Genomic DNA, 27804 nt, shown 5'->3' on the forward strand with positions numbered 1-27804 from the left:
CACACCAATTTTGGAAGCTTTAACCCTTAAAATAACGGAACCGGAGCCGTTTTAAGCTTTAAACCCCTTTACAGTCCCTGGTATCTGCTTTGCTGAGACCCAACCAAACCCAAAGGGGAATACGATACCAAATGACGCCTTCAGAAGTCTTTTATAAGTATCAGAGCTCCTCTCACATGCGACTGCATGCCATGCCTCTCAAAAACAAGTGCGCAACACCGGCGCGAAAATGAGACTCTGCCTATGCTTTGGGAAAGCCCCTAAAGAATAAGGTGTCTAAAACAGTGCCTGCCGATATTATTATATCAAAATACCCAGATAAAATGATTCCTCAAGGCTAAATATGTGTTAATAATCAATCGATTTAGCCCAGAAAAAGTCTACAGTTTAAATAAGCCCTTGTGAAGCCCTTATTTACAATCGTAATAAACATGGCTTACCGGATCCCATAGGGAAAATGACAGCTTCCAGCATTACATCGTCTTGTTAGAATGTGTCATACCTCAAGCAGCAAGGGACTGCAAACTGTTCCCCCAACTGAAGTTAATTGCTCTCAACAGTCCTGTGTGGAACAGCCATGGATTTTAGTTACGGTTGCTAAAATCATTTTCCTCATACAAACAGAATTCTTCATCTCTTTTCTGTTTCTGAGTAAATAGTACGTACCAGCACTATTTAAAAATAACAAACTCTTGATTGAATAATGAAAAACTACAGTTAAACACTAAAAAACTCTAAGCCATCTCCGTGGAGATGTTGCCTGTACAACGGCAAAGAGAATGACTGGGGTAGGCGGAGCCTAGGAGGGATCATGTGACCAGCTTTGCTGGGCTCTTTGCCATTTCCTGTTGGGGAAGAGAATATCCCACAAGTAAGGATGACGCCGTGGACCGGACACACCTATGTTGGAGAAATGTGATATAAGTAATAATTTGTCCATGTTCCTTTTTGCTTTTACTAAGAAGGATTGATATATGTTTCTTCCTCTCCTTAGTGTGTCACATATGTTTCTCACCATACTTTAGGAGGCATGAAGCTCATGCGTTAAATAGGAGGGAAAGTCCATATGAGTATTAATATATATTTTGTATTTGATGGAGTTTATCTATGTGATCCCTTTGCAGTCAAAATTTAATAATTATATATCTTTATGTACTGTGAGATTTATCTCATATTTGATCTGTAAGCTTCCGATGTGAAACCTCTCATGATGGCAAACATCTTTCTGACAGTGACGGCGGCAATCAGCTTATATTATGTCCTGAGAAAAGGAACATTAAGATAGCATAAACCAATACAAATAACTGAAGAAGCAGTGAAGGCCTCTGAGCATACGAAGGATCAAAACAGAGGAACATGAATATAAATCATAATACATATTTACAGCAACCATTTTATTTTTACTGTACCTCTGTACTTTTTGTCAGTGTTTTTCTATTTTCTTCAGTTTCACTTTTCTTCATCAGGTTGTTTAGAGCAGCTTCTTGAAGGCGTCTGGCATTGCGCTCTTGTGAAAGCAATCTTTGAGTTTCAGTACGCTCTTCCTCAATCTGAGGAATAAAACTATTAGTCACTACAGTGAATATAATGGTTTTTAAAGATGTAAATTTACCTCAGTTGTAGACAAAATCATTTTAAAATGAAATCATTATTACTCCTCTATAAAAGAGGACACGTGCAGGACGTTTAAGAACTTTTTTCCACAGTATACAAATATAAATAAGTATCAAAATTCAGTTGTAAAGTAGTTATAGTAATTTAGGCCTACAAAACAGAGTTCTAACACAGTACACCCCTTTTCCGGGAAACCTAACCAGTCACCACTGGTGCTGAAGGGGTTTGCTTCTATCAAAGTCTTGCAATAACAAGCTTTAATGCCAACCAAATATGAATAGAATTGCATATTAATAGGGCAGGGATAACAAAATGCATACCCCCTACATTTGTGGCTAGGTATTAGGGACTCAGTAGGTTAGGGTGGCATTGCTATTTAGTTGGCAGAGCCTTGTTAGGAGGGGTGGGGTTACAGGTGAAAAGTGGGTGGAATCATGGAAGTGCCTGGGTGTGTTCGTGTGGCATAAGGGTGGGGCTAAGGGAATTTTAGAAAATAGGCACAGAGATCAGAATTAGGGACAGTTGGGAGGTCTGAAAATGTATTTTTGGGGAAATCCTGATCCCTTTGTTTTGACTATATACAACTAATTTTTCCTGTTTTTAATATGCACAAATAAATATCTATTTATTTTATTTAGAATATGTGATTGTGCAGCTATTCCTCTTATGTCATTTTAAGGCTAAAGGAAACTTGCATCAATAATAACTAACTAATTTTGGTAACTAGTTTCAAATAAAATTCATAATGGTAAATAAAGAGCAGAATCAAACTGATCATCTAATAAAAAGGTTAAACAAACTGACACTAAAACATAATTTATGCTTACTTGAAAAAGGTATTTATTTCATGGTGTTGAGAGTCCAAGATCCATTACTCCTGGGAATTACCTTTCTTGACCACTTGGCAAAGATTCCCAAACCCCAAGAGCTCTATATAATCCCTCCCACCTTACCAGAAACTAGTCTGACATATAGCAAAGCAAAAAAGATAGAAAAAGGAATTAAGAACCACAAAAATAAATAACCATCACCAACAAATATAACCAGGTGTGGTCTCGTAAACTCAGAATGGGTAAGGTCAAGTCTGATGGGCTCTAAACATAGAATATTTATTGGGAATCTTGCCTCCCGTGAAGCCCAAACCCCTTGTGCTCTTTAGAGACCCCCAAACAGCTCCCCAACCTGAAAGACTTGCATCTGTAGAGATCACAGTCCAGGTAGGAAGAGCAAAAGAATCCCCCTGAATAATGAACTAATGATCCAGCTACCAAGTCAGGAACTGACTTGTTCTGTGATCCAGAAAAATCTTTTGAGACAGTAGAGTATGATCCCTACAGCACATACGAAGCATACAAAGCTGAAGAGGTTTCATGTGAAATCAAGCAAATGGAATTGCAACTGAAGCTGCAATATTAAGACCTAGAACTTCCATACAAAGAGCAATAAAAGGAAACGAGATAGACTGAAGACTTAGACAGGCTAACACCAATTTTAGCCTTCTCTGATCTGTTCAAGAAAGACTCATGGGGGTAGATTTAACAAGGGCCGAATGGCCCTTGTTCCCCTTGTTCTGGTGAACTGCTTGTGTAATGGTAAATACCGACAGCGTATCCTGTCGGCATTCAGTGATGTCTGTCGGATATGATACGCTACAGCGTATCATGTCAAACAGACATTGGTAAATCTACCCATGGAATCTATTTGAAACCACAGAAAAGTAACCTTTGTCTGAGGCCCCAAATAATTTGAAGAAACAACAACAGTCTGTTGGCCTGAGATTCTGCTAAATGAAAAGATGGAGCTTGAACCAAGATATCGTGCATGTAAGGAAACACTGCAAAACCTTGAGATCTGATCACAGACAGTAGGACACCCAAAACCTTTAGGAACATTCTTGGACCTGTAGCCAGATTGAATGGTAAAGCAACAAACTGAAAATGCTTGTCTAGAAAAGCAGACATCAGAAACTAGTAATGTTCCGTGTTAGAAAAATTAGAAATATCCAAGACACAGGTAATAGCAGTAGTCAAAAAGTCCAATACGGACCGGTGCTTAAGTAAAGATTCAAAATGTAAAATTATAAAAAGGAAATAATAGTACTTAATAATAGCGCTCTTGTCTCAAACCAATTGCAATAGTCATGATGGCTATAAATCAATATAGCCACCTACACTAATAAAGATGCAACTGAAAAAGATATGGTAATTGCAAATGTATTATATTACAGAACGAAAAAATACACACTAAATAATAAATAAGTGATGAGGATCAAGTGTATTGCAAGACTGTATATAGAATAAGTCCCCATATATAGAATTATCAAAAGATCTTGGAAGTCGACTAAAGATACCGTTACCAAAAAGTCCTGAAAAAGTTACTTGTCTGTATGCAGTGTGTTGCTCCAGGGTAATTGTATTCCGTGTTGAACGTGAGACAGGTGGAGATCAGAATGCTCTGATTGCGACTGTAGGGAAGTCCTCTATGTCAACACTTCACTTGTAGAGGCAATAGGAGGTAGGAGTACAGCGTGCAACTAGGTACAATAATGTATTGCAGATAGGCTATAGGACTACCTCGCTCCCTAATCGCTAGCTACGGACTGTAAAAGACAGGAAAGGCTCTTCTCAATAAGCTGTCGGTGGAGCAGGAATACAAGCCACAAGCCCTGACAAGGTGAAAAAGAGAGCCACTAACCATACCCCATATACATCCCACTAACAAACACTGCTCTCTGACGGGGAAATGAGCCTCAACATAGGCTATAAACCCCTCTCACTGAAGAATCATATACACATCTTCATTGTTCACCTTCCTCCAGAAGAGGCAAAGACAAGACTAGTTTCTAGTAAGGTAGTAAGGGTTTATAGAGATCTTGGGATTTGGGAATCTTTGCCTCCTGCTAGTGGTCAGACAAGATAATTCCCAGGATTAATGGATCATGGTCTCTGACCACCTGTATGAAAAAATAATATATCGCCATCTAATTAGACAGAATAGCTGGCAAAAAATGTTTTAAATGTATTAAAATTCAGCAGTATCAATTCAAATGCGATCAGAGCTCTTTACTGGTGTTGAAGCCAATAATGGAATATAATTTTGTAAATAATTCAAATGAAGGTAAATTATACTGTTTCCTTCGAGCTCAAGTTTTTTTTTTATTATGGTCCAATAAATTTAAGTTTTGTTAAAGGGACAGTGTACAACATTTTTCATATAACTGCATGTAACAGACACTAGTATAAAGAAGAATAGGCACAGATACAGATCTAAAAATCCAGAATAAAACTTTTTAAAAACTTACTCAGAAGCCACCAGTTTAGCACTGTTGATGAAGTTAGGCTGGGACCCCCAGTAAAAGGGGCTGGAAAAGCAGGAAGAGTAGACACTCCCCCTCCCCCCTCCCTTGCATATGAAAAGACAGATTACACAAACAGGAATAGCAGGAATCTGTAGATTTCAGTCTACAGCTGATACTTTGGGGCTTGTTAGGAGTCTGAAAATCAGCACAATGTTATCAAAAAATAAGCAAAACTATACATTTTACAAAAACACTCCCAGATGGGCTATATAAACGGATCATCTACAAAGCATTTATGCAAAGAAAAATCCCTCTAATTCCTTTAAGAATAACTAATAGAATTATAGAGTGAAACACTTTTAATAAAAATAGTATCTGAGAAGAATGCAGCTAGCTTTGCATTATCACAGGATGCAATGATTGGGCACGATTTGATGTTGCACTCTAGTTTTTTGAGACATTAGCATTAGGTTAACAAAAATAGTAATGTGTTTTAATATCTTACAGAATATTAAAAACGCGATTCACTTATTTGGGGACAAACTAGACGTACAGCCCAACACAGAACAGATATATCAAACCTGTTTCATACTGCTCATCAGACTTTTCATTTCAAGATCCAAGTTTCTTAACGTCAGTTCAAGCTGTTGTTTTTCTTCTACTTGCTTGCAGCATTGATCCTCCTTCTTCCTCAGCTGTACTTTGCTTTTATCATAAAGCAATTCTACACTCCTCCTCTTTTCTACTTCTTGTTCTAAAGTAAATCTAATATATTAAAAAAAAAAAGTTTTCAAGAAAAGTAACACTAAAATCACTTGAAAGTCACAGAAAAAAAGAAAAACAAACGTCTTAAAAAATTGTATAAACTAACTAAGACTCAGAAAATACCAGGTATCTTATCACAACAACAAAAATAGGCCCAGGCGCCTTATAATACTTACTTAAGCCCTGGTGGCATTTTGGCTGGGGAGAGGTGCAGGAATCAGAGGCCACTTCTCTCCCCTTTGCAGCATGTCATTTCCACCCAGAAGCCACATGAATACATGGTGGCCAGGTTCAGTGCTCTCATTCTCTTCTTTTCTTCACTCTGCAACTCCCTAAGGGTGGTTCTAACAGAGGTAGCATACAATATGTGGTTGACCAGCCCCATGGCCCACAAAGGTAAATGTCAAATGGTTAAGCTTCTAATGCATGTAGTTAATTCTTTACTACGTGTGATATGGCCAAAGAAGGGGTTAAATTATGTGTGGGTGTTAAGATCAATTAATGGGATTAAATCACTTAAAGGGACACTAAACCCACATTTTTTCTTTAAGGATTCAGATAGAGCATGCAATTTTAACCCCTTAACGACCAGCACCATACCCTGTACGACGCTGGTCGTTATGCCCTTAAAGCTCCTATTATCAATTTTTCTTCGTTCTCTTGCTATCTTTATTTTAAAAGTAGGAATGTAAGGCCAGTCCATTTTTGGTTGAGGACCTGGGTTATGCTTGCTTATTGGTTTGCTAAATGTAGCCACCAATAAGCAAGCGCTATCCAGGGTGCTGAACCTAAAATGGGCTGGCTCCTTAGCTTTAAATTCCAGCTTTTTAAATAAAGATACCAAGAGAACACAGAAAATTGATAGTAGGAGTAAATTAGAAAGTTGCTTAAAATTGCATGCTCTATCTGAATCATTAAAGAAAACATTTGGGTTTATTATCCCTTTAAAGGGACAGTCTAGGCCAAAATAAACTTTCATGATTCAGATAGAGCATGTAATTTTAAACAATTTTCCAATTTACTTTTATCACTAATTTTCCTTTGTTCTCTTGGTATTCTTAGTTGAAAGCTTAACCTAGGAGGTTCATATGCTAATTTCTTAAACCTTGAAGCCCACCTCTTTCAGATTGCATTTTAACAGTTTTTCACCACTAGAGGGTGTTAGTTCACGTATTTCATATAGATAACACTGTGCTCGTGCACGTGAAGTTATCTGTGAGCAGGCACTGATTGGCTAGACTGCAAGTCTGTCAAAAGAACTGAAAAAAGGGGCAGTTTGCAGAGGCTTAGATACAAGATAATCACAGAGGTTAAAAGTATATTATTATAAATGGGTTAGTTATGCAAAACCTCGGAAATGGGTAATAAAGGGATTATCTATCTTTTAAAACAATAAAAATTCTGGTGCAGACTGTCCCTTTAAATGTGAGTGTATTTTTCAGGCTGTCAAGGAGTTAAAACACTATGACCTAGATTTGGAGTTTGGCGTTAGCCGTGAAAACCAGCGTTAGAGGCTCCTAACGCTGGTTTTAGGCTACCGCCGGTATTTGGAGTCACTCAAAATAGGGTCTAACGCTCACTTTTCATCCGCGACTTTTCCATACCACAGATCCCCTTACGTCAATTGCGTATCCTATCTTTTCAATGGGATCTTTCTAACTCCGGTATTTAGAGTCGTTTCTGAAGTGAGCGTTAGACATCTAACGACAAAACTCCAGCCGCAGGAAAAAAGTCAGTAGTTAAGAGCTTTCTGGGCTAACGCCGGTTTATAAAGCTCTTAACTACTGTGCTCTAAAGTACACTAACACCCATAAACTACCTATGTACCCCTAAACCAAGGTCCCCCCACATCGCCGACACTCGAATAATTTTTTTTAACCCCTAATCTGCCGATCGCCACCTACGTTATCCTTATGTACCCCTAATCTGCTGCCCCTAACACCGCCGACCCCTGTATTATATTTATTAACCCCTAACCTGCCCCCCACAACGTCGCCTCCACCTACCTACACTTATTAACCCCTAATCTGCCGACCGCAAAGCGCCGCCACCTACGTTATCCTTATGTACCCCTAATCTGCTGCCCCTAACACCGCCGACCCCTATATTATATTTATTAACCCCTAATCTGCCCCCCACAACGTCGCCTCCACCTACCTACACTTATTAACCCCTAATCTGCCGACCGCAAAGCGCCGCCACCTACGTTATCCTTATGTACCCCTAATCTGCTGCCCCTAACACCGCAGACCCCTATATTATATTTATTAACCCCTAATCTGCCCCCCTCAACGTCGCCTCCACCTGCCTACACTTATTAACCCCTAATCTGCCGACCGGACCTGAGCGCTACTATAATAAAGTTATTAACCCCTAATCCGCCTCACTAACCCTATAATAAATAGTATTAACCCCTAATCTGCCCTCCCTAACATCGCCGACACCTAACTTCAATTATTAACCCTAATCTGCCTACCGGAGCTCACCGCTATTCTAATAAATGTATTAACCCCTAAAGCTAAGTCTAACCCTAACACTAACACCCCCCTAAGTTAAATATAATTTAAATCTAACGAAATTAATTAACTCTTATTAAATAAATTATTCCTATTTAAAGCTAAATACTTACCTGTAAAATAAATCCTAATATAGCTACAATATAAATAATAATTATATTATAGCTATTTTAGGATTTATATTTATTTTACAGGTAACTTTGTATTTATTTTAACCAGGTACAATAGCTATTAAATAGTTAAGAACTATTTAATAGCTAAAATAGTTAAAATAATTACAAATTTACCTGTAAAAGAAATCCTAACCTAAGTTACAATTAAACCTAACACTAGACTATCAATAAATTAATTAAATAAACTACCTACAATTATCTACAATTAACCTAACACTACACTATCAATAAATTAATTAAATACAATTGCTACAAATAAATACAATTAAATAAACTAACTAAAGTACAAAAAATAAAAAAGAACTAAGTTACAAAAAATAAAAAAATATTTACATTAAATATTTACAAATATTTATTTGGCTGTTCCGATCAGCCAATAGAATGCAAGCTCAATCTGATTGGCTGATTGGATCAGCCAATCGGATTGAACTTGATTCTGATTGGCTGATTCCATCAGCCAATCAGAATATTCCTACCTTAATTCCGATTGGCTGATAGAATCCTATCAGCCAATCGGAATTCGAGGGACGCCATCTTGGATGACGTCATTTAAAGGAACCGTCATTCGTCGTTCAGTCGTCGGCCAGGATGGATGTTCCGCGGTGGAGGTCTTCAGGATGCTGCCGCTTCGCTCCGGATGGATGCCGCTTGGATGAAGACTTCAATCGGATGGAAGACCTCTTCTGCCCCGCTTGGATGAAGACTTCAGCCGGATCATGGACCTCTTCAGCCCCCCGCTTGGGCTTGGATCAGGACATCGGAGGAGCTCTTCTGGACGGATCGGTGTGATACCCGGTGAGGTGAAGACAAGGTAGGATGATCTTCAGGGGCTTAGTGTTAGGTTTATTTAAGGGGGGTTTGGGTTAGATTAGGGGTATGTGGGTGGTGGGTTGTAATGTTGGGGGGGGGGGTATTGTATGTTTTTTTTTACAGGCAAAAGAGCTGTATTTCTTGGGGCATGCCCCGCAAAGGGCCCTGTTCAGGGCTGGTAAGGTAAAAGAGCTTTGAACTTTAGTAATTTAGAATAGGGTAGGGCATTTTTTTATTTTGGGGGGCTTTGTTATTTTGTAATTGTTTGTAAATATTTTTTTATTTTTTGTAACTTAGTTCTTTTTTATTTTTTGTACTTTAGCTAGTTTATTTAATTGTATTTATTTGTAGCAATTGTATTTAATTAATTTATTGATAGTGTAGTGTTAGGTTAATTGTAGGTAATTGTAGGTAGTTTATTTAATTAATTTATTGATAGTCTAGTGTTAGGTTTAATTGTAACTTAGGTTAGGATTTCTTTTACAGGTAAATTTGTAATTATTTTAACTATTTTAGCTATTAAATAGTTCTTAACTATTTAATAGCTATTGTACCTGGTTAAAATAAATACAAAGTTACCTGTAAAATAAATATAAATCCTAAAATAGCTATAATATAATTATAATTTATATTGTAGCTATATTATGATTTATTTTACAGGTAAGTATTTAGCTTTAAATAGGAATAATTTATTTAATAAGAGTTAATTAATTTCGTTAGATTTAAATTATATTTAACTTAGGGGGGTGTTAGTGTTAGGGTTAGACTTAGCTTTAGGGGTTAATACATTTATTAGAATAGCGGTGAGCTCCAGTCGGCAGATTAGGGGTTAATAATTGAAGTTAGGTGTCGGCGATGTTAGGGAGGGCAGATTAGGGGTTAATACTATTTATTATAGGGTTAGTGAGGCGGATTAGGGGTTAATAACTTTATTATAGTAGCGCTCAGGTCCGGTCGGCAGATTAGGGGTTAATAAGTGTAGGCAGGTGGAGGCGACGTTGTGGGGGGCAGATTAGGGGTTAATAAATATAATATAGGGGTCGGCGATGTTAGGGCAGCAGATTAGGGGTACATAAGGATAATGTAAGTAGCGGCGGTTTACGGAGCGGCAGATTAGGGGTTAATAATAATATGCAGGGGTCAGCGATAGCGGGGTGGCAGATTAGGGGTTAATAAGTGTAAGGTTAGGGGTGTTTAGACTCGGGGTACATGTTAGAGTGTTAAGTGCAGACTTAGTTACCGACAAAACTCCAAATCTAGCCGTATATTATTGCCGGTAACGCAAACACAGTAAATAGAAAAAACATATACAGTAATATTTCCAGTAGTCCTGAGCTAGTAGGGAATTACAGTGGATGACAAATATCACCAAAGTTTACCAATCAAGAGAAAACCATTATTAGTCCATTTAATATTAAATATAGGTAAAAGTCTAATTTCTAACTTATCTACTAGTAGTTTCTGAATTAAATTGTAAGTTTGCCAATATATCAGTAGTATCAAACACAGCCCAGCACCCAGTAGAGGGCATAAACCCTATCCATTGGTAGTTTCTGAATTAACTTGTAAGTTTGCCAAGGTACCAGTAGTATCAAACACAGTCCCAGCGCCCAGTAGACAACATAAACCCTATCCACTGGTAGTTCCTGATTTAACTTGTAAGTTTGCCAAGGTACAAGTAGTATGAAACACAGTCCCAGTGCCCAGTAGAGGGCATAAACCAGGCACTTACTGGACTATTAAATACAATACTTTTTACTGGTGATGTTTTAGGGAGATTCTCCTTTTCTTTATTTTGAGCCCTGGAGTAAACATTACAGGTATTGGCTGGTAAATACCGGTATGAAAATTGGCTAAAATGTGTAATTATGCCTAGATCACAAGTGTTTGCAAATTCTAGAAATATTGAACAAAACCTGTTAATTAGCTATAAAACAATACAAAAAAAAATCAATTTGCAGTTTGCAAGATGAAAACATTTTCTCAGCATTACAACAAAAATCTAACTGTTAGAACAGAAAAGCATTAACGGGACAGTCTACTTGAAAATTGTTATTGCTAAAAAAGATAGATGATCCCTTTATTACAAATTCCCAGGTTTTGCATAACCAACAGTGTCATATTAACATACTTTTTACCTCTGTAATTACCTTTTATCTAAGGCTCTGCAGATTCCCCCCTTATCTCAGAGCTTTTTACAAACTTGCATTTATCCAATTTGTGCTGTTTCCTTCATAACTCCATGGGAGTATGCATAATGTTATCTTAATTGCACACATGAACAAGTGCTGAATGGCTGTGAAAAGCTCATAAAATGCACTGAGATAAGAGACGGCTGCAGGGGCTCACAAACAGGCAGAGATTTAGAGGTTATAAAGTATATTTATACAACAATGTTGTTTGCGCAAAGCTAAATAGCAGTAAAGGCGTGCTCTTTTTAAACAATAAAAAAAAGTACACTGTCCCTTTAAGGTTGACAATCATTAAAAAATGAAGAAAGAAAAAATACGAATAAGGAAACATCTGGTAGGAACCAAACAGTATAATTCCATAATTTCCACTAAGCAAGAATATTTGCTCAAGAGTCTCTTAACATTTGTTTATACAGTTAACCTTTGCCGTTAATTAAATTCCTTTGTACTAATAATGGGACTGCAAGGGAAGAAAACAAACTGGGGAACTTGCCGGGCGGGTTGTTTGAAAATTCTGCTCTACACAATATCAGATAGTGCTGATTACACCGCGGAGGAACTGATCATTAGGAGATCAACCTTGGGTTACATTAAGGAGAGGATCTACAAATATCCTTACAGCACAGGAGACGGTAGAGAGGAGCGTGCTCCTAAAGACATATCATTACGCGCATATTGATATTTTTTATCTTGTGAGTGTGTGTCATATGTAGGGGTGTGTTTGTGCAGTAAATTTATATAACTTTTAAGGTGAGTCACAGTTACACTTCTGTTTTCTTCCCTTGCAGTTCTATCTCAAAGTTTCTCAGTTCTATCTCAAAGTTTCTCAGTTCTATCTCAAAGTTTCTCAGTTCTATCTCAAAGTTTCTCAGTTCTATCTCAAAGTTTCTCAGTTCTATCTCAAAGTTTCTCTGTAACCTTAACAATAAGGAGCGGCTGATCTGTTTCTCACACAGACTGGAATCTACGATCCATTGCTTTGGGTGATATTACCCTCCAATTGATTCTATTTACACCCGTGATTTGAAATTACCATTGATTGTGACCTTCTATTTTCTCAGATATTTTTGGGAATAGTACACACTTAGTTTGCGATTCTGGCACAACTCACAGTGGATTTTATTTTTATTATACACCATAAGAGGACTTTTGTTCGTATCACTGGGTTTTAATCCTCTATATATCTATAATCCTTAAGTATGTCAAAGTCCAAAGTATTCCACAACACCAGGATTGTAAATAAAAAACTATTACTGGAACATCATAGCAAGTTTATCTGATGAATCTGATGTTCCAAGTTTTTTATTCACAATCCTGGTGCTGTGGAATACTTTGGACTTTGATATACTTTGGGGGGTCTGAGGTAACCCCTTCCTACGTGCACAGGAAAAGGGGTGAGGTGCTGTATCTATTGTGATTTCCTATCTATAATCCTTAGACATTATTATTAGAATAACATTATTTGACGCACATATACATTTATTTTTTGTATTTTGTTGGGATTTTGGTTCTTTTTACGCTACCTTATTTCTACTGTTTGTACTTACAAATAAGGCACTATCTTAGTGTTCGCTGGTAAGGAGGCAAATTTGTCCCTTTACCAGCGAATGTTAAATAACTGGCCAATACAAGTGGCTGGTTAATGATACCACAAGCTCACTTTTACACTAGCGCTAGAAATCATTAACCAGAAGTCAGACCTCTGGTTAATGAAAAAAGTTGCCCAAATTCCCCCAAAATAAAGAGGACTGTAGAGTAACATAAAATAAAAATATGAGCATCTTTAAAAAAAATTAAAATAAAATGCACAAAGCAGTTATAAGGGGTTAAAGTGAGGGGATGTGGGGTGTTAGAAAAAAAAAACAGCACTTAAAGTGCCTTTACATTGAGGTCAATGGGGGACTGTGTTTTCACTATAAAAACAAAATTTATGCTTACTTGATAAATTCTTTTCTTTCCTGGCATGGAAAGTCCACGAATCCATTCTAATTACTAGTGGGAATTCAATTCCTGGCCACCAGGAGGAGGCAAAGAACACCCCAGCAGAGCTGTTAAAGGACATAATACCCAAATGTTTAAACACTTGAAAGTGATGCAGCATAGCTGTAAAAAGCTGACTAGAAAATATCACCTGAACATCTCTATGTAAAAAAGAAAGATATTTTACCTCAAAATTTCCTCAGTAGCCACATCCCATTGTAAAGGATTTCTAGGCAGCATATCAGTATGTCTGTCCCGGGACAGCCGAAGGGATGAGCCTCGTGCACTCTCATCTTATTTCCTTATTCAGTGTAAGGAAGTTTACAATGAAATCTCATGAGAGTTAAGTGAAATCTCATGAGATCACAGTAAAATAGTTCATGACCTCAGCACTGCTGATGCTGATTGGCAGCTGTTCATTTCTTCATTATTATTTTTATTAAACTGCAGCTGAATTATAACTTTTTAGACAGAACTTACTCTGCTGAGCTGAGGAAATTGTGAGGTAAAATATCTTTCTTTTTTACATAGAGATGCTCAGGTGATATTTTCTTGTCAGCTTTTACAGTTATACTGCATCAGTTTCAAGTGATTTAGCATATGAGTATTATGTCCCTTTAAGTATCACTCCTAATTCCCATAAGCCCCCAGTCATTCAGCCGAAGGAATATGGAAAGAGAAGATGGCACAAGTGTATAGAGGTGTCTGAAGTTTATACAAAAAAAGCAGTCTTAACTTAAATTAAGGGCGGGTCGTGGACACTCTATGCCAGGAAAGAAACTAATTTATCAGCATAAATTTTGTTTTCTTTCCAATGGAATGGAGATCCCACAAATCCATTCTAATTACTAGTGGGAACCAATACCCAAGCTAGAGAACACAGAATGGAAAGGAGGGAGAACAAGACAGGCAGAACTAAACAGAAGGCACCAACTGCTTGAAGAACTTTTCTCCCAAAAGAAGCCTCAGCCGAGGCAAAAGTATCAAATTTGTAGAATTTGGAAAAGATATGCAACGAGGACCAAGTGGCCGCCTTGCAGATTTGCTCCACAGAAGCTTCATTTTTGAAGGCCCAGGAAGAAGAGACAGATCTAGTAGAATGAGCCGTAATTCTCTCAGGAGGCTGTTGACGATCTGTCTCATAAGCTAACCTGGTAACAATTCTCAACCAGAGAGAAAGAGTATTAGATGTGGCCTTCTGACCCTTATGCTTACCAGAGAAAACAACGAACAGGGCAGTAGATTGCCGAAAATCTCTAGTTGCTTGAAGGTAAAATTTTAGAGCACGCACAACATCCAGGTAATGCAACAGGCGTTCCTTCTGTGAAGGATTAGGAGAAAACGCAGGAACAATAATTTCCTGATTGATATTGTGATCCGATACTACCTTGGGAAGAAATCCCAACTTAAAGACCACCTTATTCACATGACAAATAAGTTAAGGGGAATCACACTGCAGAGCCAAAAGTTCCGAAACTCTGTGAGCAGAAGAAGTAGCAAGGAGAAACAAAACTTTCCAAGATAACAACTTAATATCAACTGCATGCATAGACTCAAACGGAGCCTGCTGCATAACTTTAAGAACAAGATTAAAGGACCATTACACACTCATATTCATAAAGACTGTGTGTATACATTGCATCTTGTTTATTAAAGGTGTCCAAATGCAGTGTTAAAACGTAATTGCAATCAATGTAAAAGTTAAAATATAACTTACATTTCCACAGTTTGGTTGTCGCCATAATGCTCCGCCTTCCTGGAATGGGAGAGGATTAAAACACATACGCATCCGTAACTGGCCAATAAGGAGGATTATGCAAATTAAATTGTTGAAACTCCCCCTCGCATTTGCGCATGCGCTATAACTTACGTGCACGGCTCGGCTTACGTGCACGGCGCATTGTTAAGTACACACTGACGTGCGCACGGCTTTGATTTACGCTTCAAATTTAGCTAGCTGTCACACGAATTCAAGATTGACTGACACACTGTGACAGAAGCTGTGAGAATAATGCATGTGAATTAAGGGCAGCATTTTCATATGTACACCTACTATTCATATATACGGTGTATATATGAAAAGTAGGTGTACATATGAAAACCCTGCACTTCATTCACATGCATTACACCCATGCGCAAAGGAACTGTCAACTTTGGGAATTGTATTTTTCAATAATTCAGACCTCTGACCCCATCTGGAGCTGGTATTGTGATAAAAGACATGAAAGTGTGGGAAAGATATACACTATAAAAAAGGGCTATCCCATGGCAGGAGTCCCTATCAAAACTTTATCTGTCACTAAGTCCGGACAAATCCTTTGGATCCTGATGCTCCTTATCGACAATATCCTATCATTTAAAAAAAATTCTGCTGACAGTTCTACTGCGAGGAGCATTTGATTGCACACCTCACAATAGAATTGACATCACCACCAATGAGAAGCATCGGATCGCGGCAGCGCCGCGATCCCATGCTGAAGAGAAAATGATGTCAGAGCTAATGGCACGCATGCACAAAAGAAGGAGTCTGAACAGGAGCGCGCATACACGAAGTGGCTGAACGTATTCTGAAAACATCGATGGGCTTGGTAAATAACAAAAAATTCACACTGTTCAGCTGCAAATATTTTCTTTAAGTTTAAAAAAGTTAATCAGGGATACAATTAATGTATGTAACAGGCTACAGACGATAACGTAAAAAAAAAAATGAGTGTATAATGTCCCTTTAAGGCTCCAAGGAGGAGTAACAGGTTTAAACATAGGCCTGATTCTGACCAAGGCCTGAACAAAAGATCTGCCAGACATTTATGTAAAAGAATAGACATTGCAGAGATCTAACCCTTCAGAGTACTGACTGACAAACCTTTCTCCAGGCCATCCTAAAGAAAAGACAAAATGTGGGGAACCCGCACCAGACTCCAAGAGAAACCCTTCGATTCGCACCAATAAAGATATTTGCACCATACCTTATGGTAAATCTTGCGAGTAATAGGTTTACGAGCCTAAAGCATGGTATCAATGACCTTTTCAGAAACACCATGCCTAGTCAAGACTAGGCATTCAATCTCCAAGCAGTCAGCTTCAGAAAATCTAGATTTGGGTGGAGGAAGGGACCCTGAAGTAGAAGGCCCTTCCTCAAAGGCAACCTCCAAGAGGGAAGAGATGATATCTTCACCAGATCTGCAAACCAGATCCAGCGAGGCCAGGCAGGAGCTATTAGAATCATAGACGGCATCTCCTGTTTGATACAAGCAATAACTTGAGGAAGGAGAGCAAACGGAGGAAACAGGTATGCAAGACTGAAGTCCCAAGGACCACCAAAGCGTCGATCAGAGCTGCTTTTGGATCTCTTGATCTTTGATCTGTACCTTGGAAGCTTGGCGTTTAGACAAGACACCATCAGATCCAACTCCGGAACCCCCTACCTGAGGGTTATCATTGTGAATACCTCCGGATGGAGAGACCACTCCCTGGGATTAAAGGTCTGCCATCTCAGAAAATCCGCTTCCCAGTTGTCCACCCCTGGGATGTGGATGGCAGAGAGAAGACAAGCATGAGACTCCGTCCACTGAAAAATGCGAGTCACCTCCTTCATAGCTATGGAACTCTGGGTTCCTCCCTGGTGGTTGATATACACCACCGAGGTGATGTTGTCCAACTAGAACAAGATAAACCGGATCAAACGCAATTGAGGCCAAGCTGTTAGGGCACTGAAGATTGCTCTCAACTCTAGAATATTTATTGGGAGAGAAGACTCCTCTCGAGTCCAAAGACCCTGAGCCTTTAAAGAACACCAAACTACTCCCCAGCCCGACAGGCTGGCATCTGTAGTCACAATCACCCAAGATGGTCTCAGAAAGCATGTTCCCTGAGACAGATGGTCCTGAGAAATCCACCAGGATAGAGTCTCTCGCTAGGGGGTCTAGAATTATCCTCTGAGAGAGATCAAAGTGGTATCCGTTCCATTGTCTGAGCATGCATAACTGTAGAGATCTCAGATGGAAACGCACAAAAGGAATAATGTCTATGGAAGCAACCATTAGACAAATTACTTCCATACACTGAGCCACTGATGGACGAATAGAGGACTGAAGTGAAAGACAAGAAGCAAGAATTTTGGATTTTCTGACATCCGTCAGGAAAATCTTTTTGGACAGAGAGTCTATGATCGTCCCCAAAAAATATACCCTGGTGTCTGGCACCAGGGAACTCTTTTCCAGATTTACTTTCCACCCCTGGGAACGAAGAATAGACAACAGAGATTCTATGTGGGATTTTGCTAAATGAAAAGATGGCGCCTGAACCAAGATGTCGTCCAAGTATGGAGCCACCTCTAGCCCCTGAGATCTAATCACCGCCAAAAGGGCCCCTAGGACCTTTGTAAACATCTGAGGAGCCGTGGCAAGGCAGAAGTAAAGGGCAACAAATTGTTTGTCTAGAAAGGCAAACCGCAGGAATTGGTGATTTTCCCTATGAATAGGAACATGAAGATATGCGTCCTTCAGGTCTATGGTAGTCAAAGACTGACCCTCCTGAACCAAGGGCAGAATAGAACATATAGTCTCCATTTTGAAGGACGGAACCTTGAGAGATTTGTTAAGACACTTGAGGTTCAATATTGGACGGAAAGTTCCCTCCTTTTTGGGAACCACAAAAAGGTTTGAATAGAATACTTGACCCTGTTCCGCCACAGGAACTGGGACAATCACTCCCAGAGAAGATAGGTCCTTTACGCAGGTTAAGAAGGCCTCTCTCTTCATCTGGTTTGCAGATAACCTTGACAGGATAAATATGCCCCTGGGTGGACAAGTCTTGAACCCTATCCTGTATCCCTGGGATACTACTTCCACCGACCAAGGATCTGGGACATTGCGGATCCAAGCCTGCCAAAAGAAGGACAACCTGCCCCCTACCTGATCCAAGACTGGATCGGGGGTGGCCCCTTCCTGCTGACTTAGACTTAGAGGAAGGACCACCATGAAGTCCTGGATTGCTCTGGCTTGGAAGAAGAGGAAGATGTTTGTCCTTTGAAGTTGCTAAAGGAACGGAAATTAGAATTCTGGTGACCCTTAGGTCTAGCCTTCTTGTCTTGAGGTAGAAAAGAAAAGATCCCTTTCCACCAGTAACTTCGGAAATGATCTTGGCCAGACCAGGCCAAAATAAAGTCTTGCCCTTAAAAGGTAAAGACAGAAGTTTGGACTTGGAAGTTACATCCACAGACCAAGATTTTAGCCACAGAGCTCCGCAAACTAGAACCGCAAAGCTAGAAATGTTAGCTCCCAGCCTAACAATTTGTATGCTGGCATCACAGATAAAAGTATTAGCCAGCTTTAGAGCCTTGATCCTATCCTGGATCTCCTCTATAGTAGTCTCCTCTGAAATTAGGTCAGACAAAGAGTCACACCAATAAGAGGCTGCACCTGCAACCGTAGCAATACATTGTGAACCCTGATGACTATACATATTTCTTAAGTAAGCTTCCAGTTTCTTATCCATAGGGTCCTTGAAAGAGGAACTATCCTCAAGGGGGAAAGTTGTTCTCTTGGTTGGAGTGGAAACAGCGCCCTCTAACTTAGATACGGTGTGCATGAGTCACGCACAGAGTCAGCAACAGGAAACATTTTCTTAAAAACAGGGGACGGTGAAAAAAGGGATCCCCGGCTTTTCCCATTCCTGAGCTATAATGTCCGGCATATGGTCTGGGACCGGGAATACCTCTACAGATGAAGGTATGACATCAAACACTCTGTTAAGTTTATTAGACTTCTTAGGAGTCTTAGTGGCAAACACTCTGTTAAGTTTATTAGACTTCTTAGGAGTCTTAGTGGCAAACACTCTGTTAAGTTTATTAGACTTCTTAGGAGTCTTAGCAGCAGTAGAGTCAGAGTCCTCCAAAGTAGCTAGGACCTCCTTCAAGAGTAAACGGAGGTGTTCCAGTTTAAATTTAAAATTAGCCTCCTCTGGATCTGCTGTACTATCAACAGAAGTCTCAGAGTCTGAAATCTCACCCTCAGAAGCCACTGAGGAATGATCCTCCTCAGATAACAGAGAGGCTGACTAATGCAGACTTAGCGGAGTCAGAACTCTTTGTATGAGATATATTCTTAGATTTCTCTTACCAGCAATAGGAAAAGCTGATAAGGCTGCAAAAATCGCAGCAGTTATTTGCGCTGCAAAATCTACTAGTAAATAAACACCACCAGGAACTTGTTCAGAGGAACCGCAGGGCACTGCATGTAAAACTGCTAAAGCTTGGGACGTTTGAGGGGAAGCTTAGGCATGGTACAGACAACATTTTTTAAGAGAGACGGCTCTGAGAGGGAATTTTTATTTTTAGACAAAAGAATATTGTTTAAACATGAGAAGCAAAACTGCACGGGAGGAATAATTTGAGCCTCCAAGCAATATAGACACTTATCAAAAGACACATTTAAATTTGCCTTAGGGTCCATAACAATAGAAATTGGTCCCAAGGATAAAGAACTGATATTCAGCAAGTTATAACAGATCTCTTAGAAAAAAAAGAAATTTATGCTTACCTGATAAATTTGTTTCTTTTACAATATGACAAGTCCACGGATTTCATCCTTCCTTGTGGGATTAAACCTCCTGCCAGCAGGAAGTGGCAAAGAGCACCACAGCAGAGCTGTATATTTAGCTCCTCCTTTCCCCTCCTCCCCCAGTCATTCGACCACAGTTAGGAAGAGAAAGGAAGAGCCAAAGGTGCAGAGGTGACTGAAGTTTAATAAAATAAGTACATACCTGTCTTAGAAATGACAGGGTGGGCCGTGGACTTGTCATATCGTAAAAGAAACAAATTTATCAGGTAAGCATAAATTTTCTTTTCTTTTACAAGATATGACGAGTCCACGGATTTAATCCTTACTTGTGGGATACAATACCAAAGCTACAGAACACGGATGAAAGGGAGGGACAAGACAGGAACCTAAATGGAAGGCACCACTGCTTGAAGAACCTTTCTCCCAAAAATAGCTTTAGAAAAAGCAAAAGTATCAAATTTGTAAAATTTGGAAAAAGTGTGAAGAGACGACCAAGTTGCAGCCTTGCAAATCTGTTCAACAGAAGCATCGTTTTTAAATGCCTATGAGGAAGCCACAGCCCTAGTAGAATGAGCCGTAATTCTTTCAGGAAGCTGCGGTCCAGCAGTCTCATATGCCAGACGGATGATACTTTTCAGCCAAAAAGAAAGAGGTAGCCGTAGCTTTCTGGCCCTTACGCTTTCCAGAAAACACAACAAATAATGAAGATGATTGACGAAATTCCTTAGTCGTCTGCAAGTAAAACTTCAGGGCACAGACTACGTCCAAGTTATGTAACAGACGCTCCTTCTTAGAAGAAGGATTAGGACATAATGAAGGAACAACACTTTCCTGATTAATAATCTTATTTGAAACAACCTTAGGAAGGAACCCAGGCTTAGTACGTAAAACTACCTTATCAGAATGGAAGATAAGGTAAGGCGATTGTAACGCTGAAAGCTAAGAAACTCTACGAGCAGAAGAAACAGCAACCAAAAATAAAACTTTCCAAGATAACAACTTAATATCTATGGAATGCATGGGTTCAAACGGAACCCCTTGAAGAACATTAAGAACTAAATTCAAACTCCAGGGTGGAGCAATTGGTCTAAACACAGGCTTGATTCTGGTCAGAGCCTGACAAAAAGACTGAACGTCGGGAACATCTGCCAAACGTTTGTGTAGTAAAATTGACAAAGCAGAGATTTGTCCCTTTAAGGAACTTGCTGATAACCCTTTCTCAAATCCTTCTTGAAGAAAAGACAGAATCCTGGGAACCCTAACTCTACTCCACGAGTAACTCTTGGATTCGCACCAATGAAGATATTTACGCCATATCTTATGGTAGATCTTTCTAGTAACAGGCTTACATGCCTGAATCAAAGTATCAATGACCGAATCAGAGAACCCCCGCTTAGATAAAATCAAGCGTTCAATCTCCAAGCAGTCAGCTGCAGAGAAACTAGATTCGGATGATGGAAGGGTCCATGAATGAGAAGGTCCTGCCTCAATGGAAGCTTCCACGGCGGCAGAGAGGACATGTCCACTAGATCGGTATACCAAGTCCTGCGAGGCTACGCAGGCGCGATTAGAATTACTGAAGCCCTCTCCTGTTTGATCCAAGCAATCATGCTAGGTTGAACGACCAAGGCACTGCCAAGGCATCTATTAGTTCGGCCTGAGGATCCCTCGACCTGGATCCGTATCTTGGAAGCTTGGCATTCTGACGAGACGCCATCAGATCCAATTCCGGTCTGCCCCACCTGAGGATCAGGTTGGCAAAGACCTCCGGATGGAGTTCCCATTCCCCCGTATGAAACGTCTGTCTGCTCAAAAAATCCGCCTCCCAGTTGTCAACTCCTGGGATGTAGATTGCTGACAGATAACAAGAGTGAGCTTCCGCCCACTGAATTATCTTGGATACTTCAGTCATCGCTAAGGAACTCCTTGTTCCTCCCTGATGACTGGTGTAAGCTACAGTCGTGATGTTGTCCGACTGGAATCTGATGAATTTGTCCGAAGCCAACTGAAGCCATGCCTGAAGCGCATTGAATATTGCTCTAAATTCCAGAATATTGATTGGAAGTAGAGACTCCACCTGAGTCCACACACCCTGAGCCTTCAGGGAATTCCAGACTGCACCCTAGCCTAGTAGACTGGCGTCCGTTGTCACTATCAACCATGAGGGTCTGCGGAAACACGTCCCTTGGGACAGATGATCCGGCGACAACCACCAAAGAAGAGAGTCTCTGGTCTCCTGGTCCAGATTTATCTGAGGAGATAAATTTGCATAACCCCCATTCCACTGTCCGAGCATGCACAGTTACAGTGGTCTGAGATGAAATCGAGCAACGGAATGATGTCCATTGCCGCCACCATCAATCCAATTACCTCCATGCACTGAGCCACTGATGGCCAAGGATTGGACCGAAGGACTCGGCATGTATTTAGAATCCATGACTTTCTGACCTCCGTCAGAAAAAACATAATTTATGTAAGAACTTACCTGATAAATTCATTTCTTTCATATTAGCAAGAGTCCATGAGCTAGTGACGTATGGGATATACATTCCTACCAGGAGAGGCAAAGTTTCCCAAACCTCAAAATGCCTATAAATACACCCCTCACCACACCCACAATTCAGTTTAACGAATAGCCAAGAAGTGGGGTGATAAAAAAGTGCGAAAGCATATAAAATAAGGAATTGGAATAATTGTGCTTTATACAAAAATCATAACCACCACAAAAAAAGGGCGGGCCTCATGGACTCTTGCTAATATGAAAGAAATGAATTTATCAGGTAAGTTCTTACATAAATTATGTTTTCTTTCATGTAATTAGCAAGAGTCCATGAGCTAGTGACGTATGGGATAATGACTACCCAAGATGTGGATCTTTCCACACAAGAGTCACTAGAGAGGGAGGGATAAAATAAAGACAGCCAATTCCTGCTGAAAATAATCCACACCCAAAATAAAGTTTAATGAAAAACATAAGCAGAAGATTCAAACTGAAACCGCTGCCTGAAGTACTTTTCTACCAAAAACTGCTTCAGAAGAAGAAAATACATCAAAATGGTAGAATTTAGTAAAAGTATGCAAAGAGGACCAAGTTGCTGCTTTGCAAATCTGATCAACAGAAGCTTCATTCCTAAACGCCCAGGAAGTAGAAACTGACCTAGTAGAATGAGCTGTAATCCTCTGAGGCGGAGTTTTACCTGACTCAACATAGGCAAGATGAATTAAAGATTTCAACCAAGATGCCAAAGAAATGGCAGAAGCTTTCTGGCCTTTTCTAGAACCGGAAAAGATAACAAATAAACTAGAAGTCTTTCGGAAAGACTTAGTAGCTTCAACATAATATTTCAAAGCTCTAACAACATCCAAAGAATGCAACGATCTCTCCTTAGAATTCTTAGGATTAGGACATAATGAAGGAACCACAATTTCTCTACTAATGTTGTTGGAATTCACAACTTTAGGTAAAAATTCAAAAGAAGTTCGCAACACCGCCTTATCCTGATGAAAAATCAGAAAAGGAGACTCACAAGAAAGAGCAGATAATTCAGAAACTCTTCTAGCAGAAGAGATTGCCAAAAGGAACAAAACTTTCCAAGAAAGTAATTTAATGTCCAATGAATGCATAGGTTCAAACGGAGGAGCTTGAAGAGCCCCCAGAACCAAATTCAAACTCCAAGGAGGAGAAATTGACTTAATGACAGGTTTTATACGAACCAAAGCTTGTACAAAACAATGAATATCAGGAAGAATAGCAATCTTTCTGTGAAAAAGAACAGAAAGAGCAGAGATTTGACCTTTCAAGGAACTTGCGGACAAACCCTTATCTAAACCATCCTGAAGAAACTGTAAAATTCTCGGTATTCTAAAAGAATGCCAAGAAAAATGATGAGAAAGACACCAAGAAATATAGGTCTTCCAGACTCTATAATATATCTCTCTAGATACAGATTTACGCGCCTGTAACATAGTATTAATCACAGAGTCAGAGAAACCTCTTTGACCAAGAATCAAGCGTTCAATCTCCATACCTTTAAATTTAAGGATTTCAGATCCTGATGGAAAAAAGGACCTTGCGACAGAAGGTCTGGTCTTAACGGAAGAGTCCACGGTTGGCAAGAGGCCATCCGGACAAGATCCGCATACCAAAATCTGTGAGGCCATGCCGGAGCTACCAGCAGAACAAACGAGCATTCCTTCAGAATCTTGGAGATTACTCTTGGAAGAAGAACTAGAGGCGGAAAGATATAGGCAGGATGATACTTCCAAGGAAGTGATAATGCATCCACTGCCTCCGCCTGAGGATCCCAGGATCTGGACAGATACCTGGGAAGTTTCTTGTTTAGATGAGACGCCATCAGATCTATTTCTGGAAGTTCCCACATTTGAACAATCTGAAGAAATACCTCTGGGTGAAGAGACCATTCGCCCGGATGCAACGTTTGGCGACTGAGATAATCCGCTTCCCAATTGTCTATACCTGGGATATGAACCGCAGAGATTAGACAGGAGCTGGATTCCGCCCAAACCAAAATTCGAGATACTTCTTTCATAGCCAGAGGACTGTGAGTCCCTCCTTGATGATTGATGTATGCCACAGTTGTGACATTGTCTGTCTGAAAACAAATGAACGATTCTCTCTTCAGAAGAGGCCAAAACTGAAGAGCTCTGAGAATTGCACGGAGTTCCAAAATATTGATCGGTAATCTCACCTCCTGAGATTCTCAAACTCCTTGTGCCGTCAGAGATCCCCACACTGCTCCCCAACCTGTGAGACTTGCATCTGTTGAAATTACAGTCCAGGTCGGAAGCACAAAAGAAGCCCCCTGAATTAAACGAAGGTGATCTGTCCACCACGTTAGAGAGTGTCGTACAATCGGTTTTAAAGATATTAATTGAGATATCTTTGTGTAATCCTTGCACCATTGATTCAGCATACAGAGCTGAAGAGGTCGCACGTGAAAACGAGCAAAGGGGATCGCGTCCGATGCAGCAGTCATAAGACCTAGAATTTCCATGCATAAGGCTACCGAAGGGAATGATTGTGACTGAAGGTTTCGACAAGCTGAAATCAATTTTAGACGTCTCTTGTCTGTTAAAGACAGAGTCATGGACACTGAATCTATCTGGAAACCCAGAAAGGTTACCCTTGTCTGAGGAATCAATGAACTTTTTGGTAAATTGATCCTCCAACCATGATCTTGAAGAAACAACACAAGTCGATTCGTATGAGATTCTGCTAAATGTAAAGACTGAGCAAGTACCAAGATATCGTCCAAATAAGGAAATACCACAATACCCTGTTCTCTGATTACAGACAGAAGGGCACCGGGAACCTTTGTAAAAATTCTTGGAGCTGTAGCTAGGCCAAACGGCAGAGCCACAAACTGGTAATGCTTGTCCAGAAAAGAGAATCTCAGGAACTGATAATGATCTGGATGAATCGGAATATGCAGATATGCATCCTGTAAATCTATTGTGGACATATAATGCCCTTGCTGAACAAAAGGCAAGATAGTCCTTAAAGTTACCATTTTGAACGTTGGTATCCTTACATAACGATTCAATATTTTCAGATCCAGAACTGGTCTGAAGGAATTCTCCTTCTTTGGTACAATGAAGAGATTTGAGTAAAACCCCATCCCCTGTTCCGAAACTGGAACTGGCATAATTACTCCAGCCAACTCTAGATCTGAAACACAATTCAGAAATGCTTGAGCTTTCACTGGATTTACCGGGACACGGGAAAGAAAAAATCTCTTTGCAGGAGGTCTCATCTTGAAACCAATTCTGTACCCTTCTGAAACAATGTTCTGAATCCAAAGATTGTGAACAGAATTGATCCAAATTTCTTTGAAAAAACGTAACCTGCCCCCTACCAGCTGAGCTGGAATGAGGGCCGCACCTTCATGTGGACTTAGAAGCAGGCTTTGCCTTTCTAGAAGGCTTGGATTTATTCCAGACTGGAGATGGTTTCCAAACTGAAACTGCTCCTGAGGATGAAGGATCAGGCTTTTGTTCTTTGTTGAAACGAAAGGAACGAAAACGATTATTAGCCCTGTTTTTACCCTTAGATTTTTTATCCTGTGGTAAAAAAGTTCCTTTCCCACCAGTAACAGTTGAGATAATAGAATCCAACTGAGAACCAAATAATTTGTTACCCTGGAAAGAAATGGAAAGTAGAGTTGATTTAGAAGCCATATCAGCATTCCAAGTCTTAAGCCATAAAGCTCTTCTAGCTAAAATAGCTAGAGACATAAACCTGACATCAACTCTGATAATATCAAAAATGGCATCACAGATAAAATTATTAGCATGCTGAAGAAGAATAATAATATTATGAGAATCATGATCCGTTACTTGTTGCGCTAAAGTTTCCAACCAAAAATTTGAAGCTGCAGCAACATCAGCCAATGATATAGCAGGTCTAAGAAGATTACCTGAACACAGATAAGCTTTTCTTAGAAAGGATTCAATTTTCCTATCTAAAGGATCCTTAAAGGAAGTACCATCTGCCGTAGGAATAGTAGTACGTTTAGCAAGAGTAGAAATAGCCCCATCAACTCTCGGGATTTTGTCCCAAAATTCTAATCTGTCAGACGGCACAGGATATAATTGCTTAAAACGTTTAGAAGGAGTAAATGAATTACCAAATTTATCCCATTCTTTGGAAATTACTTCAGAAATAGCATTAGGAACAGGAAAAACTTCTGGAATAACCACAGGAGATTTAAATACCTTATCTAAATGTTTAGAATTAGTATCAAGAGGACCAGAATCCTCTATTTCTAAAGCAATTAGTACTTCTTTAAGTAAAGAACGAATAAATTCCATTTTAAATAAATATGAAGATTTATCAGCATCAATCTCTGAGACAGAATCCTCTGAACCAGAAGAGTCATCAGAATCAGAATGATGATGTTCATTTAAAAATTCATCTGTAGGGAGAGAAGTTTTAAAAGATTTTTTATGTTTTCTAGAAGGAGAAATAACAGACATAGCCTTCTAGATGGATTCAGAAACAAAATCTCTTATGTTATCAGGAACATTCTGCACCTTAGATGTTGAAGGAACTGCAACAGGCAATGGTACATTACTAAAGGAAATATTATCTGCATTAACAAGTTTGTCATGACAATTAATACAAACAACAGCCGGAGGAATAGCTACCAAAAGTTTACAGCAGATACACTTAGCTTTGGTAGTTCCAACACTAGACAGCGATTTTCCTGAAGTATCTTCTGACTCAGATGCAACGTGAGACATCTTGCAATATGTAAGAGAAAAAACAACATATAAAGCAAAATTGATCAAATTCCTTAAATGACAGTTTCAGGAATGGGAAAAAATGCCAAAGAACAAGCTTCTAGCAACCAGAAGCAATGAAAAATGAGACTTAAATAATGTGGAGACAAAAGCGACACCCATATTTTTTAGCGCCAAATAAGACGCCCACATTATTTGGCGCCTAAATGCTTTTGGCGCCAAAATGACGCCACATCCGGAACGCCGACATTTTTGGCGCAAAAGAACGTCAAAAAATGACGCAACTTCCGGCGACACGTATGACGCCGGAAACGGAAAAGATTTTTTGCGCCAAAAAAGTCCGCGCCAAGAATGACGCAATAAAATTAAGCATTTTCAGCCCCCGCGAGCCTAACAGCCCACAGGGAAAAAAGAGTCAAATTTTTTAAGGTAAGAAAAAATGTTTGATTCAAATGCATTATCCCAAATATGAAACTGACTGTCTGAAAATAAGGAATGTTGAACATTCTGAGTCAAGGCAAATAAATGTTTGAATACATATATTTAGAACTTTATAAACAAAGTGCCCAACCATAGCTTAGAGTGTCACAGAAAATAAGATTTACTTACCCCAGGACACTCATCTACATGTTT

The 27804-nt window shown here is 39.5% G+C and overlaps 1 protein-coding gene across 1 annotated transcript in view; it reads right to left on the reverse strand.

Annotated features, from left to right (window-relative positions):
- LOC128664358 (ankyrin repeat domain-containing protein 26-like) overlaps positions 1–27804 on the reverse strand; it is a 418274-nt gene that overhangs the window by 142511 nt on the left and 247959 nt on the right. The window contains exons 24-25 of the mRNA XM_053719196.1: positions 5494–5677; positions 1410–1550 (exon numbers count right to left, since the gene is read on the reverse strand). Coding sequence (XP_053575171.1) covers positions 1410–1550; positions 5494–5677 — 325 coding nt within the window. The remainder of the gene's footprint in view (positions 1–1409; positions 1551–5493; positions 5678–27804) is intronic.

Source organism: Bombina bombina, chromosome 6 (genome assembly GCF_027579735.1).
Source record: "Bombina bombina isolate aBomBom1 chromosome 6, aBomBom1.pri, whole genome shotgun sequence".
In the NCBI taxonomy this organism is placed as follows: Eukaryota; Metazoa; Chordata; class Amphibia; order Anura; family Bombinatoridae; genus Bombina; species Bombina bombina.